The 20,662-nt window shown below is 37.0% G+C and overlaps 2 protein-coding genes across 2 annotated transcripts in view; both read right to left on the reverse strand.

The window, feature by feature from the left end:
• LOC114317409 (uncharacterized) overlaps positions 1 to 20,662 on the reverse strand; it is a 113,954-nt gene that overhangs the window by 67,656 nt on the left and 25,636 nt on the right. The gene's annotated exons all lie outside the window — the stretch shown is intronic.
• Positions 7,572 to 8,570, reverse strand: LOC114317408 (hikeshi-like protein). Its single transcript, XM_028264109.2, has 2 exons — positions 8,231 to 8,570; positions 7,572 to 8,140 (listed from the first exon to the last, which is right to left on the reverse strand). Exons 1-2 carry the CDS (start codon positions 8,331 to 8,333, stop codon positions 7,677 to 7,679), a joined length of 567 nt encoding a protein of 188 aa, XP_028119910.2. The 5' UTR covers positions 8,334 to 8,570; the 3' UTR covers positions 7,572 to 7,676.

Here is a 20,662-nt window from a genome sequence, read left to right on the forward strand (position 1 = left end):
ACAAAAAAAATTATAAAATATAATTTTTAATATTAAAATATATTAAAAACACCAAAGGGTATTTACTTTATTTCATGTTATTAATCCCCTCACTAAAATATATCATAAATAAACATAATTTTTTTTAGTCCCCTCACTAACAAACATAATTTTTTTTAATCTGCTCACTAACAATTTTCACATTAACAATCCCATCCAATCGAACTCTGAAAACAAATTAGCCCTAAGACCTTGTTTGTTTTGGGAATAGTGGTTAAGATTGGATTAAGATGAAAGTGAAGACTACTGAAATCATGTTTGTTTGTAGAAATAACCATCCCATGGGATTAGAAACACCCTCTAGTGAGGGGAATAACAATCCTATGGAAGACGTGATATTCAAATCCAATCCCATTGGATTAGAGATGAAATAACTATTTTATCCCTTATTTTATAAAAGTTATTTATTATAAAAATAAAATGGTATAATAATATATTTATACCAAAAAAATTATATCAACATAAAATAATATAGTACCAAAATATAATTTTTAATAGTAAAATATATCAAAAATACTATGAGGATTTGTGAAATTTCATATAGTTAATCTCATCATAAAATGACAAAACAAATATAAATTCTTACTAGTCCGGTGGTCAGCAAACAAACACAATTTTTTATAATCTCCTCACTAACAATCCCTAAGGGTGTAATAATGGCCCGGCCCGGCCCGACCCATTCGGACTTTGTGGGCTCACGATTTTTTAGCGGGCTGGGCCGGCCCATGGGCTAAAATGTGGGGCCCAAGCCCAAGCCCAAGCCCACTCATAATAGGGCCTAGGTCCTGGGCTCGGGCCTTGGCCCGCGGGCTGGGCCTAGTTGGGCTTTTTTTTTTTAATAATAGAAATAAATTTTTTTTTAAAAATTTATATTAAAGTATTTTAGTTACGATTAATGAGATATTTTGTTTGGTTATGTAATGTTTTATAGTAATATTTAAATTTAATTATATATGACTTATGTTTTTTTAATTGTGAACTTATAACTAAAAAAGTATGCAATTATGTAATTTTTTTCTTTCGAAATGAATAATTTTATATAAATGAATTGAAACTTTAATATTACAATATTAAATTATTTATATAACATTTATTGAATGAATAATTTTTTTTTCAAAATGAAATAAAATATTACAAAAATTAATATTATTAAATAAATTAGGTGTAAATTACTGATGATGGTATAGCAATTGCATCACTATAGGTCAAGTACATCCCAACTAGGTTGACACCTACTAGCCTACTAATCATTTGCATTTTACTCCACCTTAATAATCTAATACAAAAAAAACAAAAAAATAAAAACAAAAACCAAGAAAAAAACGAAATGAAATGAAATAGTAAAAAATAAATTGTTGATCAATTATCGGAGGAGACAGACATTGCAGTCGCGTTGCCCGATGATATGTCATCCAAATCATATTGAATTCACTCATTTTCACTAAAATTTTGTCTTCTTGTAAGCGCGTGTATATGATTCCTAGATATCATCAATGCCTCAACCATTTTGGGTGAAAGCCTGCTCCTGCAGTCACTCAACATCCGTCCACCTGCACTAAAAGCTGTTTCTGAAGCAACTGTAAAAATAGGAACGGTTAGTATATCACGGGCCATCTGTGAAAGCACAGGCTACATAGATTCATTTTGTTTCTACCATTTCAAAATGTCAAAAATTATCAGAATCATCCATTGACGGGCTTTCCAAATAACGTTGCAGTTCAGAACTACTTACACTTGTATGTTGAGATATTCTTCTACTTTTTATTGCTGTGAAAATACTTAATCTCCCGCCTCGAGATTGTTGGACTGCTAGTGTAGTGTGTGTAGGTGCATTTATAGATATAGATGCAGCTGTAGCTGCCCTGTATTCTTGAAATAATCTGTTGCATGTTTGCATAATAGGGGCAAACTGTATTTGATCATCAAAAATATGCTCTAAAAATTCTTATAAACCAGCTTCTTTACACATAGGATCAATTATTATAACTAAACCTAATAGATGAGGCAAATGATGAAAATATTTATCAAATTTTTCTTTCATTGAAGTAATGAAGGTTACATAAAGTTCATTACCCATATATTTTATGAAAACTTTAATTATTTCTGCTAGTATATGTAAAACAAATGGTGAAGTAGGAATATATATATAAGAAAATAATTTTGTTGAAGTATCGAAAATTTTTAAAAAATCTTTATACAAGGTTACTTGGCGCCAATTAAGTTCAGTGGGTGTCAGTACTCCTCCTATTGATGTTGTTGTAAAAAATAAATCTATTGCTCTTTTTTGTTTACAAGCTATTTTTAACATATTATATGTTGAATTCCACCTACTATCTACATCTAAAATTAATTTTTTAAATCACATATTTTTTCGTTGACAAATTTTTCTATATTCTGAAATTCGATTACCAGAAGACATAATAGTAACAACTGCATTTTTTATTATAAGTACAGAAGTTTCGTATACATGCATAGCTTCTTTAACAATCAAATTTAAAATATGGGCACAACAACGAACATGAAATAAATCACTATCAACAAGTAATTGTAAAGTTGATTTTAAATGGGGTACAGTTTGATTATAATATGATGCATTGTCTAAACTAATCGTAAATATTTTATTTTGTAAAACCTATTCATATAATACATTTCTTTTTTCTACACCAAGCGAATGACCAGTGTATGGAAGTTCAATTAATTTAAATGAAATAATTCTTTTATTTAATTTCCAATCATTATCAATAAAATGTGTAGTGATACATTGATATTCAAAACCATTATTTCACCACAGATCAGATGTTAGACAAACTCTTCCATTCAAATTTTTAAAGATATCAAATAATTCACTTTTAATATCCTCAAATTTATTTAAAATCCTATTTCTAGTAGTATTTCTTGAAAAACTTTGATATTGCGGTGCAAAACTTTCGTGAATCATTTCGGTAAAATCAGGGCATTCACTACTACTAAAAGGTTCTTCTTTTTTAATAATATAATCAACTACAGAATTTTGTGCACGTATAGGATCATATGAAAATATTTGCAAATTACCTGTTGATGAAGCCCCTAATTGCATTTGACTTCGAATATCAGGTTGTTTACTTTGTAAATATTTGTCAGAATACCTTTTTAAATGACTAGTACCCCCTGCAGATGCAGCACTAAGCAAACGTGCACAATATTTACATTTTGCTTTAATTGTAATTGTGTCATCAGGATTATTTATAGATATTTTTTCAAAATGTTCCCAAACACTACTACTTCTGTTCCTAGATGATGATGCGACTGTTGGAAGAGGGATATTAGAAGGAGAATCAACAGATTCATGTAGTGTAGTATATGTATCAACATCGACATAAACATTAGGCATATTAAGATTCATAGTAATGCAAGTAATACAATATATAAGAATTAACAATTAATTTAAATAATGTGTAAATTCAATCAGTAAAAAATAATAATTAATATATGGGCATCAATTTAATTAAACTAATTAATGTTACCGACTGGCGAATGTGATATAAAAATTTTCTTCTTCTACTAAAAGTTTCTTGTTGCACAATTGCAATAGCCACTTAGGGATGGCCCTTCAGAATTAATTGAGAGTTGAGAGAGATTGAGAGAGTTGAAGAGAAAGAAAGAATGATTTGTTGTGAAATATATTTTGAAAACTAAAATATATTTATACTAGTTTAAAATCTATCCGTTTGAATTATTATGGCCGTTTTATATATATCCGTTTGAGTTTGCAACGGCTCAAAATTGAGGCTAGGTTAGGAAATGGTTGCCTTTTTCTCGGACAACCATTTGGACGGTACTCTTTGGCCAGTAGGAGCCATCACGGGTCTCGTTTTGCTAATCGGAACCGTTCAATTTGTACAACTCGTTGAGTATTATATATTTGTAAAAAATCACGTTGATCAGATATCTATAACTATCTGATCGGATTAGTTTTTTTGTAAACCATTAACTGTAACACCATTTATTTTTATACCAAATTGATATGATCATGTAGTTAGCGATATTCGATTAACGTGATTTTTTACAAGCATATAGTAATGGAAGAGTTCTACACATTGCACGGTTCGGATTATCAAAATGGGACTCGTGGTGAGCCCCCACAAGCCCAGTATTACCTTCCAACTTAGTATATATATATATATATATTTTTTTTTTTCTCTCTTTTACGTGAGCTTAGGACCTTAGGTGTACTTTCCCATATATATTATTAGGTGTACCTTCCCACTTTTCCAGCCACACACACAGACAGACTGTGCTACTGTGCACACAGTGATACATCATATCATCATTTTCCATTAAATAATTCATAATTTAATTTTAATTTAATAAATTATTATTAATTTTTGTTTTATTTTTAAATTATTAATGTTATTTATTTAATTATATTAATTTTTATTTAATTTTTTTATGTTTTTATTTTTATAAGATCAATCTTTTTACTTATTTTTTAAAATTATTTAACTATTGTAAGTTGTTTTTTATTTTTATTTTTTGAAATTTGCTGAGACGGGGTGGGGCGGGCAGCCCGTAGGGCCCGAAATTTTTTGGGCTAGGTCGGGCTAATGGACCGGGCCACAGCCCGGGCCCCAAAATGGAAGGCCCAGGCCCAAGGTACTGGCCTGGGTTGGGCTCGGGCCCGGGCTTAACCAGGCCGAAACAGGCCGAGCTCGCAGCGGGCTTCGGGCCGCCCACGGGCCTTGGGCCATTTTTACACCCCTAACAATCCCCCCATTAAGAGCATCTACATCAGCCTTAGCAAATTTTGAGTCAAATTATAACTTAAAAATCCATTTTTCTATTTTAGCTAGTCACCAACTACATCAAACTCTCTATTTTAACTCAATTCTATTAAAATATTTGTTATTCTTTTTTTTTTAATAATTAAATTGATGACCTATCAACCAAACAATTCTTATGTTTTACAAAAGATAAAACTGGAGGAAATGCCGTTGACCGGCCGGAAATCTGGTTACACCCAAATCATGTATTGCAGCAATGAATAGTTTCTCGCTTCATCAGACGAGTTACTGTAGCAAATTTAACAAAAAGTTAATTTAACAAAAATTTACTAAGACTGATGGAGGGAGAATTTGATAATTTATTAGTTATATTTTAACTTTTTGTTATTTTAAAGATACTGATGCTGATGCTCTAACAATCTCACCAAACCTATTCTCAAAACAAACGGGCCTAGGTCCATCCTAGCACTAGTTCTGACTTAGGTAATGAAACCTATTTATTGCCTAAAACATGGTTCATCCCAGTTTTTTTTGGTTTTTTTTTTTCTTAAAAAAATGTGTGAAAAAATAAAAAGATAATGTGATTAAAAAAAATAAAAAAATCAACTGTTTTAACTAACTTTCCATAATAGGCCATTTGGAAAAGCCTTTTCTCTGTTAACCATCGTGAGACAGGACTGGTCCCGGGTATGGGGTGTTGCAGTTCTAATCACTTAAGTTGAGCCATTGTAACACTGAAATTCTACTTCACCATGCCATCTTCATCTCTGCTTATTTCATGAAGCATAAGGGTGGAATTTTTTCCTCAATAGTTTTAAATTAGCATCTTGTGGGTTAAGAGCTAATTCTCTTTTGGATACTCTCCAGTTGAGCTCTGGCTTCCTCCACTCTCTTGAAAATGTCACCGTTGCTTCTCTGGTTCGGCATCTTTAGTTCAACCTTCAAAATTTTCAACTTCTGATCCAATCCAAGAAATATACCTTTAATTTGTTTAATTCAAACACCAGAAATAATATTCAAGAAATCAACAATAAAAAAATGTAGAAGGCCTTTTTGAAAGGACCAGGCATCACTTGGATCAAAATAGAGCTATGGTTAGAAATGTTAGCAGGAAGAAACTCTGCCTTCGACAAAGGCAAACCTCTTAGTCCAAGCCTCATTCACAAGGGCTATGTCAATTTTCCTTAAATCTTTGCCATTGGTCCTGGTAAATTGCCATCCTCCTTGTATTAAAATCTTCATTCTCAACATTAGAAAACCAGTTATTGCAGTGGTCTCTATGAGAGGGCCATTTGAGAGAGCCCCTATTCACTCATGCATAAATCTATTGGTAAAAAATGTCACCACAATAGCCAAGGGGATTGTTGGAACACAACAGTAGAAAACTCAATGTCCCAACCTATTTTGAGTAGCATTATTGCCAGATATAGCTGAGACAAAACAATCCAGTTTCTCTACCTTTGTCTCTAACATTACATGGATGTGCTTGACTTCCAGAACATCAAGATCCCATAAGACCCCCCAATTTCTGCCCCAGGTAGACCAATTATAGTTAGAGATCATAGCCCAGCTTTTGCTGAGAGTTAAAAACCCGATCCTTATTAACACTTCTAACTCTATGTCTTCAAAATGCCAAAAAAGGACACATTATATCTCCTGATGTGCTTTTTGACTTCCTTCAAAGAAATAGGTCGATCTAAGCCCCCTCACATTCCAGAATTCAAAACGCCTTATCATTAGAACAATCAAAGATATAAATCGTTTCCTAAGTTTCCCCCAAGGCTTCCTTTGAGGCCCAGAGCCCTTCCTATTCTCTCTTCTTTTTTTTTCTTTTTTTTTTTTTTTTCCATTGCCACGTGGATTTGAACTTCCCCCACTCCTTCCGTTATGTCGTAATGGGTTTTCGTTAGGGGTTGTCCTCGGGGTCAACATCCATGTCTAAATTCTCAAAAAACTTCTGAGTTTTGAGGCAAATAAGTGTGTGATTTACTGAAAATGAACCAACTTAAATACAGAAGATAGGTTGATCATGTTCGTGACAATGGTCACTTTGCTCCTTAACTATATATATATATATATATATTTTATTGGCAAGACAGATTTTATTGATAATAATCAAATCAAAGGATTACACATCAATAAAAACCACTGGGGAAAAAATTTCATCATAGTTGAAACATGAACATCCAATGAGGTTGGCACCTTCAAGACAACACAATCACCACGAAACCACTACAAGAGCTTAGTTAGCAAGGCACCAACTAAGGAAAAGACCAAACACTGCACTGTGTACAATCAAAAGACACTAACACTTGGGAAAAAAAGTTTCTTCTTGATTCCAGAACTTGCTATCTATGACATGTTGATCATATACACACAGGGTCATAATCCAAAACAGGCACAATGAGATGGTACTCTGGCACAGACACATTGCCAGACAAATAATTTCTTTCAAATAGAAATCGATAAAAATGATTATAGTTTTAGTTTGTCTCTGCAACACTAGGCATATAAAAATATCTAAACTTCTAGCTTGTCTATTCTGGGAAGTAATGCAGACTAGTATACTGAAAAAAGTCTCATTTATAGAAGTTGTTTCAACTTGTTCACCACACTAGCTTGAACTTTTAAGTAAATTTCGTTTTGTCCACAAAACAGCATTCAAGAATTCCCCTACATATGCAATTTCTCAAAACAAATTCCTAAACCAGAACATACATAACCAATCAAAGCAAATGCATAGAAAATGATCGAAAACAAGAACACCTCTTCTTCTCTAATTCCAAAACTTATAATTTAATTAATAAACAAAACCTACAACATTCAATAAATAAACATCAGCAGCACAAACATTGATTCATATATATACCTCGAAAGCTACAAAGAAAAACCCTTGAGATATTCAGGATCGCGCTTGGCTCGCTCCTGAAACTTCTTGAACCATCTATCCAATATATCCATGGGCACAACAAGCCTGCTACCATCAACCCCGCAAAACGACTGCATGAAATTGAACAAATTCTCCCCAACCGTCATAGCCAGATGCTCAATCCGCTTCTCCGCCGCCACATCGAGGGAGGGAAGGGTGGCCAGGTCTTCCACGGAGACGCCGATCTTGGCGGAGAGCGGAGCGGCGTCGGGGGCCGTGAGCTGCATCTGACCACCAGGCTCCGGCCACGGCAGCGACAGAACCGCCGATGGCCGGACCACCGTGACGGCGCCGCAATAGAGGAAGGGAGAGCCTGGGGACTGGATGTAAACCGCTAGGGCTTTGTCTGGTGGAAGAGAGAGGCCGTTTAGAAGGAACATGCACACTTCTCTGATCGAATCGTATGCCTCTCCTGCGCACAGTAAGATTGATTGATTTGAACTAGGTTAAATTCTGCAATTTGAAGTTTAGAGAGAGAGAGAGAGAGAGAGAGAGAGGTTACCGACGAAGGTGTTCATGTCGAGAATCCAGTGAGTGGTGTCGATTTGGGCGAAGCTTGAGATGTCCATTGGGAAGCTCCGATTTGGGAACACCACTCCGAACATTCTGTTTTTTTTTTCTTCGTTCTACAGAGAAAATGTACGAGAGAGAGATTGTTTAAGCAATTGCAGAGAAAAAGTTCCAAAGTTGAGAGTATAGCAATTCCTATGAGGAGAGAAGAGTCCAGTAACTTCAAGAAAAGTCCAGACATGAACCGGCGGGTCGGGACTTCGGAACGTGTTGGCTCGAGGCTCTATCGGTTTATTCTAGAGCCCAATGATGGACCATCTAACCAGCTTAACCTAGCCTATTGACATTTTTAGAATTTGAAAAAAATATTTAATTGACATTTTTAAAATTTAAAAATATATTTAAAAACAAATTAAATTGAAATTAAATTGAGATTTTGAATCTATTTAATTTTTAAACTGCTCGTGAGATAAGTAGTTTTAGCTTAGTCTGGCCTAGTCAACCTATTTATAAAATATTATTTTGGGTTGGTTTGGGATGTCCTAAAAAAGTGTACTTTTTGACTTATTGGTGGGTTTGGATTGGGTTTGGGTTGGGTTTGATGTGATGTGTTAGAGAGGTGATGTGATTTAAATAAGATGATGTGACTTAAATAAGATAGTGACTTTTTGACTTTTTGGCTTATTTAGTACATGCCAAACTAGCCCTTTATATTTTGTATTACTTAATTACAAAATAAATTAAAAAAATAATAAAAGATAAAAGAAATTAATTTTTTTTTTCATGACTTCAATTAAAACATTTGTTAAAATAATATATTTGTTTTACAATTGAATTTTGTTGATGTTTCAATTTAAAATAATTATTAAAAGGGTCTATAAAGAATTTATTAATCCTTCAATACAAAAATAAAAATTAAAACTGTTTATATTTATTGGGTTAAGTTGGTAAATTTGAAATTTAGACATTTATTTAGGATCGGACTTAGAATAACTAAATTAAAATCCACATTAGACTGGATTTAAAATAATACATATGCTTCTATTATGTATTTGTCACCCCTTTATACCCTCAACCGTGCTGGAGACCCTAGTTACATCTACTATGGATTTAAAATAGCACCCCAGCCCTGGTTCAAAAAAAAAAAAAAAAAATAGCACCCCAGCCCCACGTGACTTGCTGTGCGCTCAAGACTTCAAAAAAATAAAAAAATCAACCAATCAGAAAATAGTGAGAGTGGTGGGGTCCAAGGCATTTCTGTTATACTCTCTACATAGTTGGCCAAATGGATGTAGTTTGAATCAATTCACCTAATAAGCTTTGACTAGTCAACAAGCGGAGTTTGAGCTTGCCCATCCTATATTTGTAATGCACAACCTCTATGGACATACAAATATGAGCTAGTGGGTTGGGGTTGGGGTCGACCTTGGCCCATATGGGCTTAATTTAGAACTTAAGCTCTTGTTTGGGAATAAATTTTTTTAGTAATTTTTTAATTTTTTTTGTTTAAATGTGATGTAAAAAAAATTAGTATGTTTGGAATGATTTTTGATTTTTTACGAAAAATTGTGCAAAAAGTAGAGAGAAAGGGAATCTTTGATTTTTTGGTATGGGTTGTTGATTTTTTGATTTTTTTAGTGACTTTTTGACTTTTTAGCTAAAAAGGACACTTGCCAAACGAGGCTTAATATGAACTTTTTTTTATTAAATTAGAAAGTAAATACAAAAATTAAAAAATTATAATGTAATATATTTACAGACACTTTAACAATTATATTTACATATTTGATAATAAAAAAAAATTAAAAATAAACTGTATTTATTTAATTGAAATAGAAAATTACATTTATAGTGTTATTAAATTGAAAGAACGAGATATATCTTGACAATATTATGCACTACCCTAAGTGGAATATACTTATCTTTGTAGTAATAAAAAAAAATTACATTTATAGTGTTATTAAATTGAAAGAGTGAGATATATTTTATTACTACAAAGATAAGTATATCTCACTTAGGGTAGTGCATAATATTGTCAAGATCATTAAAATTGCTCCAAAGCGCACTAAATCGGTCTGAATTGCGTAATTTTTTGCTTCTGGCGAGTGGGTCGAAAGTTCAAGAAGAGCGAGTCAGCGCGGGTGGCAACTTATATGTAACGATCCCATCACGTATAATGATTAATATTTGATTAATTAAGAAGATTTGAAATTTAATTACCGAGTATTATAATTTAAGTTGGGATTTATGAGAATTGTGGGATCTGACTCGTATATGATTCTATTAAAGATTTATTTTGGAATTAGAAATTAAGGGTCCAAATGACTTAAGGAAGTGAAATTAGGAAGTTGAATCGATTTAATCTTAAATACGGACCCACTTGAGAGTTTAATTAAAGATTCGATTCAGTTTAGTAAAATTGAGATTCGATTAATTAGATCCGGATTGGAAAAAATTAAGTTAATTAAATTATGAGAATTGAGAATTGTGACTATTGCGAATTAAATTCATTTATGGGAGGTCCAATTTGAATATGTAATTGATTGACAAAGATTTGGTGTCTGATCAAAAATTGAAGGCCTAAATGATTGGAGAAATCAAAATTGAGGATGAAAATAAGTTTAATTTAATATTTGGAACCATTTAGGAGTTTGATTAAAAATCTAATTCAGATTAATAAATTTAATTATAATTAATTGGGCTATAATGGAAGTCAAATTAGACTGATTAAATAAAAGTGAGACTAGTTAAACCAATTATGATCAACGATTAATCCCAATTACTGAAACTTAAGCGTGATTAGTTAGTTGATAGGAGATTAGACTAGTGGTTGATGATTCATATGCATATCACCACATGAGGTAATCTGGTAAAGCCAAGTGTCCCACTATCTAATAATAAATAATAATAAAAGAGATGAATGAAGTCAATGAAGGAGAGGAATTGCTAGAGAAGCCTGGAACTTGAGAGAGAGAAAACCAAGTTAAGCTCAGAGAGAAGAGGAAGAGAACGAAGAGAGGAAGAAGAGGGCTCCGTGAGACATCAATATTTAAGTCAAAAATTGTGGAAAAATCACCTTAAGCTAAGAAATCTCATCCTCTTTCTACTATTATTTAAATAATGTAGATATAAATTGATTTAAGTTTTGAGATGATTTAAGATGAATGTTGAAGAGGTTTTGGGGTAAAATGAGTTTCAAGAAAGTTTCATGGAAAGTGTGTTTAAGTCAATTAGTCCCCAAATTCCTTGTAGACAAATGTTTTTCTAGGTTTCTAATATTCTATATACGGATTAACTCTTAAATTTGAAATTGTAGATCAAATTAAGAATTAGTTTGATTTTGGGTTCTTAATCTATGCATGTAAATCTAATTTGAAGGTTTTTATTTTATTCAATTTAAACATGTTTTGGAAGCCTTATGATCATAATTTAAGGTTGGGTTGTACATGCAAAAATAAATAAATAAATAAATAATTTTGATATAAACCTTGATATATATATATATATATATATATGAGAGTTAAGTTAGAAATTAATTATCTTTGGCTTGATTTTGTAGAATTATCTTATAATACTTGAGATTTGAGATTAAATTCATGGAATTAGGATGAAATTGGGTTTTAAACATAAAATGAGTTACATGCATCATGAATTAAGAAAGCTATGGATTAGTCTCATGGATTTTGTAAGAAATAAGGTTTTAAGTAAGAAATTTAGTAGACTCATAGTTGTGGAAATTAATTTGAAAAATTAATTGTTTTGATTTGATTTTGTAGTATTTTCTTGTAATACATGAGTTTTAAGGGAATTGAGCCATTCAAGTTCATATTTTGAAGAGACAAAGGAAATGTTTTAAGAAAATCAAGTTTATGAAAATTTGGAATTAATCCTAAAATTTTGATTTTATAATTAGATTTTTATTTAAATCCATGCATGTAATGTAATTTAAGAATTTTATCCAATTTAGATACATTTTAGAACAACCATGATTATAAATTAAGTATTTCGTTAAAGATTGAGTTAAGTTGAATTTCTAAGAAATTGATTTGCGTAATTCATAGTTAAGTTGATTTTGTTGTTAATAGTAAAATTGGATCTATTTGTATTACATACATCATGGAATTTCAAGAGGTTGGGATGTCTAATTTATATTTTAGAATTGTGGGTTGATATTAATAAGATGAATTAAAACTAAATTTGGGCAATTGGAACATGATTTTAAATGAATGTTTTCTAATTGGAAGTGTTTACTAAATCATACAATAGTTCTCCATTTTTGTGTACTAAGAGTACATGTTTTGAGGCTTTGAATACCAAATTTGAACTTGAATTACAATTTTGGAATTTCAGAATTTACGTTGTCCGCTCGAGCGAGAAAAGTTTCGCTCGAGCATGAAAATCGAGCTCCCAGTAGTTTTTCAAATTTTACAGTCCGCTCGAGCGACTAAAGTGGCACTCGAGCGGAGCCCCATTTTCAGCATATTTTGAAAAATTGCATTTATTAGTTCACATTTTTATTCTCATCTCTTTCCAAAGTATTCTAGACATGATTTTTGACTCAATAAAGATTAATAAGCTATCAATCAACATAAATTAGTTAGTTAAGAATGAATCATTGATCTAGTGGTAATTATTTAAGAAGCCAAGCAAAAGATCAATCTATTTGGAAAAGAAGGGCTTAGTAATGAAAGAATATGTGAAATAAGAACCCGGTTTATTTGAATGAGAAATAATAAGCGTAGTAGAAGACTAGAAAAGTCAAGTTCGATCAAAGAAGTAATATTATATTTCAATGTGTATATGTTATGTGCTTGTGTAGGTCACGCACCATTGTCTGCCTGATTTATCTGATTTGTTCAGTCCGTCTGATTTGCTTCTACGGCTATTTGTGAGTAATAACTTAGTAAAGTTATGTTCAACTGTACTTATTTTCTGTGTGACAAAATGAGATCTGTTTTCTGAAATGATATGTTCTGTACAATAAATGATTGTCCAATTTCTAATATGTGTTCGTGACATCCTTAGCATCATGTGATATCTATTGGCTGTTACCCGGTATCGGAGGTTCCTTTATGGAACTTATATCCGTCTGCATTTTGTTACCCGTACTGGAGGCCCCGTCATGGGGGCTCAGCTTCTGTTCTGTTACTCGGATTCGGAGGTTCCTTTAAGGAACTGGTTACTTGTAACCCTTACGTGTCTGCCTCTGTTCTGTATCTGCTCTGTTATTGCTAATGGATCTATCATGTAAACTCAAGCATGACTTATTATTTCTGTATATGATCTGGACCAATTATGGATTTGATATGAAACTGAATTATGATTTCTGAATCTGTACGGACTCATTCATTAAAACCCTTTACTCTGTTATTATTCTCTGGGCTCTAGCTCACCGTATTATTTATGTATGTAGGTGATCGGGCGCGTGACCAGGCTTAGAGGCATCTGTCTAGAATCTGTTTTTGTCAGCCAACCTATGTGCCTCCCGTGGAGGTTCCGGACATGTTAAGTGATTATTGCTATGTGATTTAAAGTTTAAGTTTTGTTTCCGTGTTTGGTTGAACAAGTCTTGTGTATTTTGTAAATAGGGCTAAGTCCCTTTTTGTCTAATCTGTATTTGTATGATGACTTAAAGATAATGTGTATATATGTATATAAAAAGTTTAAAATTTTTCTGTCTCATATAAGTTTGCACAGCTCGATGGACGTTGTATGTTGTTATTTGCTTCCGTTAGTCCCTAATATTATATTAATCTGTCTCAGAGGCCTTCAGTAATCCTAGGATTACTGGCCGGTTACGATGCTAAACTTATAGGGGCGGGTTTGGGTCGTGACACTATAACAGCCAACTCTCCATATCAACCGATTCGACCCCCCAACAATTTTGTTTTTCCTTTGGATTAGATCTATCAAAGTAATTGTACACACACTCGCACACACACACAATCAATTCTCAATTGAACCTAATTCACACCCCCAATACATTTCATTTTATTCACAAAGTGTTTCGTCTCCCTTGTTGCTTACCTTGCCGACGGGCGCAATCGCGCACTAATCTTGCTGTGTCACTATCGTTAGCCTTTCTGCCAGTGCTTTTCACTCGTCGCCACTGCTCTTTACTGGTACATAGCTCATTCTTGATCCCACAATGCCTCTCTTCTTCTCTTGATTCCATGGAAATTGTTTGTACTCATAACCTTTCCTAAACCCTGTTTATATATTTGCATCAATTTGAATCTCTTTTCATGGCTTCAAAGAGGAATCAAGATATTATGTGATAGTGAGAGAGTCAAATGGATTATTAAAAAGTAAAATTGAGAGGGTAATTTATATGTAAATTAAGCCGAGCTGGGTGATGGGCTGTTCTGTGGGCCACAGTAAAAAGGGGTGAGTAAAAGAGCTTTGTAGTTAGCCCGGTCCAAAAAGAGCTTTGTAGTTAGCTCGGTCACTACGGTCTGAGTAGTAGCAGTTAGCTAGGTCATACCACTGAGGACTGGGGTGTTTTGGGCTTTTACTCAGAACCTTGCTATTGAATAGCTCGGTCCAAGCACGCTGTGGATAGCGCGATTTCAAGAAGTGAAACCGAGGTACAAGTTGTAAAGGAAGAGCCGAGCTAGTCAGAACTCGGTCAATTCTGCCAGTCTAGCATGGCTGTTTTAGCTCGGTCGTTTTGTCATACGACCGAGGTATAACCATCTCACTTGGTTTAAGCAGTGAGGAGGGTATTGAAGGATAAGCATTATCTTTCAGGAGTGTGATCCCTAGGAGGACTCAACGTGGAGGAATAAGAGTCCTACTAAGATTGTGCCACACGGAACCTATAAAAGCTCATAACATCACCTATGAAGAGGTAACACAACTTTGATTCCTTAATTCATAGAGCTTTTGTGTCTATTGTTTATTGTGCTGACTTAGGCATCGGAGGGATTTTTGGCACACACCCGCCGGTTAGCTCACGATTGTATTTTCAAGTGGCAAAGTGACGACGTAAGGAGGAGCGCAAGCTTGATCAACAGGATTATACGAGAAGAATTATTTCATGCTCGTACAATTGGCGCCGTTTGTGGGAATCACAGAAAGAATAAAACCTCTTGATCAAAATTTTCCTCGCTAGATTAGACGCAATGGCGCATAATGAAGATTTGCCGCAGTCCGCCATTGACGGACAAACCCCAGAGGGAGGTGGGAGGTGCGAAGGTATGCCTTCCATCCCTCCCATGGCAGATTTAGAGCCCCAGCGACAGAACCCTCGGAGGGATGCAAGGGGAGGCGGGGTAACAGCTCCCGTCGCTCATCAAGTCTTGATAGGCAAAGGCGAAGGATCGACCCTCAAGTTTTGGAGGATCGGGTAAAGGAGCAGGATGAGTTAATCAGGAAGATGGTGGCGGACATGGAATTGATGAAGCGCCAGATAAAAGGGAAGGGGGTGGCGACAGGAGAGGGGCGCAAAAGCAATACGCCTCCTCGCCACTCGAAAGATCGTGGTAGGCATACCACACCGTCACAAGCAGTGAGTAGGAGCCTCAGGACAGACGACACTCAATCAAGGACTGCCAGGACTCATTACTCCAGGTCTGAAAGAACGAGACTGAGAGGTCATATACTGAGGGAAGCACCTATCGGCTCTCACGCACGCACCAGACGTCATCCAGGCAGACGGAGCTGCCTAGGTCGTCCAATTTGCGAACTGTGCTCGAAGAAAGGGCATGATAGAAGGAGGATGCCAGGGCATGCGACCTGCGCAGAGTTTCAGTCCTTCAGCGGTTGGCTCCTCGGACGCATGGGAGCGTCAAGGTAGGAATGCCAATACCACACCTTGCCTACGAACCAACAGATAAAGCATTGGCAAGGCTACATAGCTCGCCGTTCGATACCGCGATTAAGAACGCACCATTACCTTCAGGCTTCATCCAACCTAAATTTATGACTTCGGAGGGGAAGACAGACCCCTACATGCACCTAAGCCACTTTCGCCAGGTCATGGCAGTATACTGACAGAATGAGGCTTTGATGTGCATCCTATTCCCATCCAGCCTTGGCGACCTAGGTTTAACCTGGTTCGAAAGGCCACCAGAAGGTAGCATAGCCTCCTGGGCGCAATTAGCGGAGGCGTTCGTGACTAGGTTCCGAACGAACACCAAAACGCCAGTGGAGATCGATCAGCTACTCTCTATTGACATGGGTGACAAGGAGACGCTGAGATCCTACAACAGTCGCTACTGGGAGACCTTCAACCAGATAGGAGACTGCCCCACCAATCTTGCCATCGCGCAATACAAAAGAGGGCTACCAGTCGGAAACAAGTTGAGGGACTCAATCACAATGACGCCCCCCTCACGATGGAGGCCTTGATGGAAAGAGTACACCAGCATATTCGGGTGGAGGAGGGCGGCACCCGTGCTAAAGCAAAATCTGGCACAAAAGCAATGCCAAATAAAAAAACTACAGCAAAAGTCAACACGGTAGAACGCCTAAGCAGGAATGGGCGAGGCAAGCGGGCCAACAAAGAGGACTCAGACAAAAGGTGGCTAAGAGTCCGCACTGCCATCACCACTGTGTTCAAAAAATTGATCTACCGAATTCTTAGTGAAATACGCGATGAACCTTCCGTCAAATGGCTAGCTAAGTTGGGAGAAGCACAAAAAGACTATGACGAGAGGTCCCGGTGCACCTTTTATGATGAAAAGGGGCACCACACTGAAAATTGTACGCCATTGAGGCAGCATTTGGAGGAGCTAGTGGCGGTTGGGCATCTGGACTAATACATAGAAGGAGGGACACAACCAGCCCCCCAGAACCACAACATCCCAGATGGGATGCCAGTTGACGCTCCACCTCAAGGCGTGATTAACATAATACATGGAGTATTTGAACCTAAGCGAATATGTGAGCTCAGAGGAACGATAAAAAAGGTTGAGCACTTAAGGGAGGTATTAAGTGCACAACCTGTCATCAAGAAGGGAAGAACAGAGGCCACGAATGTCATATCCTTTTCAGACAAAGACTTGGCAAGGATATATAGCCCTCACAATGATGCTCTAGTCATCACTCTACGCGTCAAGGATTTTGACGTCAAACGGATTTTGATTGACCAAGGGAGCTCATGTGAAATTATGTATTACAAAACTTTCAAACAATTGAAACTGGAGGATAAAGACTTGGCACCTGCTGTATCTCCCCTGATTGGATTCAACTCAATGCCAGAATGGCCAGTTGGCAAGATAATCCTCCCAGTTAAAGCAGGAAGCATGACAAAACAAGTGAAATTTTGGATATTGAAAGTCCCTTCCACTTACAACATAATCTTGGGAAGGACATGGTTGCATGTCATGCGATCGGTAGCGTCAACCTACCATCAAGTATTGCGATTCCCCAACGAAGCCAGAGTAATTGAAGAGGTCTTTGGAGGCCAAATTATATCCAAACAATGCTTCGTCACAGTAAACGGCAGCCGTGCTGCCAAAGGGTATGTACAGATGGTGGAAGAATCTGAGAGTAATGAACTGTTTGCGGATGTCGGCAAGGCCGCTGAATAGAAGGCAGTGGAAGACTTGGTACAGGTAAGGATAGATGAAAAAGACCCAGAAAAGTTCTTTCTGCTCGGCTCGTCTTTGTCCAGCACTGAGAGAATAGAGGTGGTGCAATTCCTAACCTCTAACATCGAAGTGTTCGCCTGGACGCCGTATGACATGTTTGGCATTGACCCAAACTTCATCTGTCACCAATTAAACGTCCACCAAATGCCAGATTAATTATACAGCGCACTCGCAGATCAGCACTCCACCACGCCGAAATAGTAGCGGAAAAAGTGGGAAACCTTCTAGAGGCGGGAGCTATCAGAGAAGTGCACTACCCCAAGTGGATATCTAACACAGTAGTGGTGCTAAAGAAGAATGGGAAATAGTGTGTCTGCGTAGACTACAAAACAGTCAACAAGGCATGCCCAAAAGATAGCTTTCCCTTACCTAGGATAGACCAATTGGTAGACCTAACGGCAGGGCACAACCGACTTAGCTTTCTTGATGCATACAAAGGTTACCATCAGATCGCTATGTATGAACCAGACCAGGAGGTCACATCCCTTACAACGCCAAGAGGACTATATTGCTACAAGGTCATGCCCTTTGGCCTAAAAAACGCAAGGGTAACATTCCAGCGGATGGTCACCAAAATGTTTGAACCATTGTTAGGCAGAACAATGGAGGCATACATAGACGATATGGTGGTCAAAAGCAAGGATGAGAATGACTATCTCAAGGACCTAGATGAAATGTTTCAGATCCTGAAGAAGAACAAGCTACGCCTTAATGCATCCAAGTGTGCGCTCGGCGTAGGATCTGGCAAATTCCTAGGCTTCCTGGTGACCAACCGAGGTATCGAAGCAGACCCTTCTCAGATCAAAGCAATCCGGGATCTAGAGAGACCTAACTCAGTAAAAGAAGTGTAGCATCTCACCGGCATGGCAGCTGCGCTCAACCAGTTCATAAGTCGGTCGCCAGACAGATGCCGACCATTCTTCCAAGCACTGAAAGGCAAGTTTGAATGGGATAAAGAATGCGATCGCGCCCTAGAGAGCTTGAAAGAATACATGTCTTCTCCACCGTTACTGGTAACCCCAATACCTGGAAAAGAGCTCTTTTTGTACCTAGCCGTTTCACAGCACGCGATCAGCGCGGTGTTGGTTAGAGCGGAAGGAATCCAACACCTGCCTATCTTTTATGTCAGCAAGACATTGCTGGGCGCAAAAACCAGGTACTTGCCATTAGAAAAACTGGCCTTAGCCTTGATGATGGCATCAAGGAAGTTGTCGCATTACTTTCATGCTCACACCATAATCGTCCTCACAGCTTTTCCATTAAAAGCTTTGTTTGAGAGGGTGAACTTTTTTGGGCGAATCTTGAAGTGGCGGTGAAATTAGGGTAGTACGATATCAAGTTTCAACCCAGGACTACAGTAAAAGCCCAAGCTTTGGCAGACTTTGTGGCTGAGTTCACGCCAGGAAACCATAACATCTGCCCAGTTGATTTGACTGGAACAACCGAAATGGGGACAGAAAGTGTCGCAGTAAATGCGCAACCCCTAATACCAGATACTCAGCCACATTGTGAATCACATGGGCCTGAAGACAAGCACGACGAGGCAGACCATGCTACAGCAGGCCCCAAAGACGCATCAACAAATAAAAATTTGGTACAATCAGATAGTGAGGGGCAAACAGTAAGCATGGACTTAGAAGAAAATACCAGTACAGCTACCCCTAGTACCACTCACGACCCCAAGGCATCATCCTATCCCTCTTCTTGCTGGAGGCTGTTCATTGGAGAGATGTGGAAGCTCTTCGTGGATGGAGCGTCCAACAGACACGGTGCAAGACTCGGCATAGTCCTCATCTCACCAGATGGCCTAGTAGTGGAACAGGCAGTCAACCTTGGCTTCCCAGCATCAAACAACGAAGCGGAATATGAAGTGCTTCTGGCAAGACTAAAATCAGCACTCTACATGAAGGCCACCGAGCTAATGGTTTACAGTGACTCACAGCTGGTGGTAAACCAAATTTCAGGTGACTACGAAGCAAAGGATGAAAGAATGGCTAAGTACTAAGAGTTAGTCAGAAAAGAGATCATGAAGTTCGAAGTAGTGCGGATAGAGTAGACTGGCAGAGAAGAAAACAGCAGAGCAGACGAACTAGCAAGCTTTGCTTCGATGGCAAATGCATCCATCCCACATCCGTTACTAATTGACTACCTACCAAGACCAAGCATTGAAGAACCCGAAGTAGAAGAGGTATGTTGCGCCGAATTAGGCCCTTCATGGATGGATCCCATTATAATGTTCTTAAAAGACGGCGTATTACCCGAAGAAAAGAAAGAAGCCAACAAGATCAGAGCAAAGTCGCAACGATTTTGGCTCTCTCCATCAATGGCCTTGTACAAAAAATCCTTCATAGGACCTTACTTGAAATGCGTCTATCCCAGCAAGGTTGAGGCATTCTTGTTCGAGATACACGAAGGCGTATGCGGGAGCCACCAAGGGAGAAGATCATTAGCCTACAGAGTGATTTCGCAGGGATATTGGTGGCCTTACATGCAAGCGAATTTAGAGAAGTATGTCAAGAAGTGCAAGAAATGTCAGAAGTTCACACACCAAATACATCAACCAGCCAGAGAGCTTCTACCATTAACTAGCCTATGGCCATTCACAATGTGGGGCTTAGACATAGTAGGGCCACTTCCAACGGCACCCGGCAACAGAAAGTTCTTTCTTGCAGCAACAGACTACTTCACAAAGTGGGTGGAGGCAGAAGCACTCACATCAATAAAGGAGAAAGATGTGAAGAAGTTCGTTTGACAGAATATCATCACTCGATTTGGCATACCCAATGCTCTAATATCTGACAACGACACTCAGTTTGATGGTAAAATCT

This window comes from Camellia sinensis, chromosome 4, assembly GCF_055761805.1.
Source record: "Camellia sinensis isolate YWXY chromosome 4, ASM5576180v1, whole genome shotgun sequence".
Classification (NCBI taxonomy): Eukaryota; Viridiplantae; Streptophyta; class Magnoliopsida; order Ericales; family Theaceae; genus Camellia; species Camellia sinensis.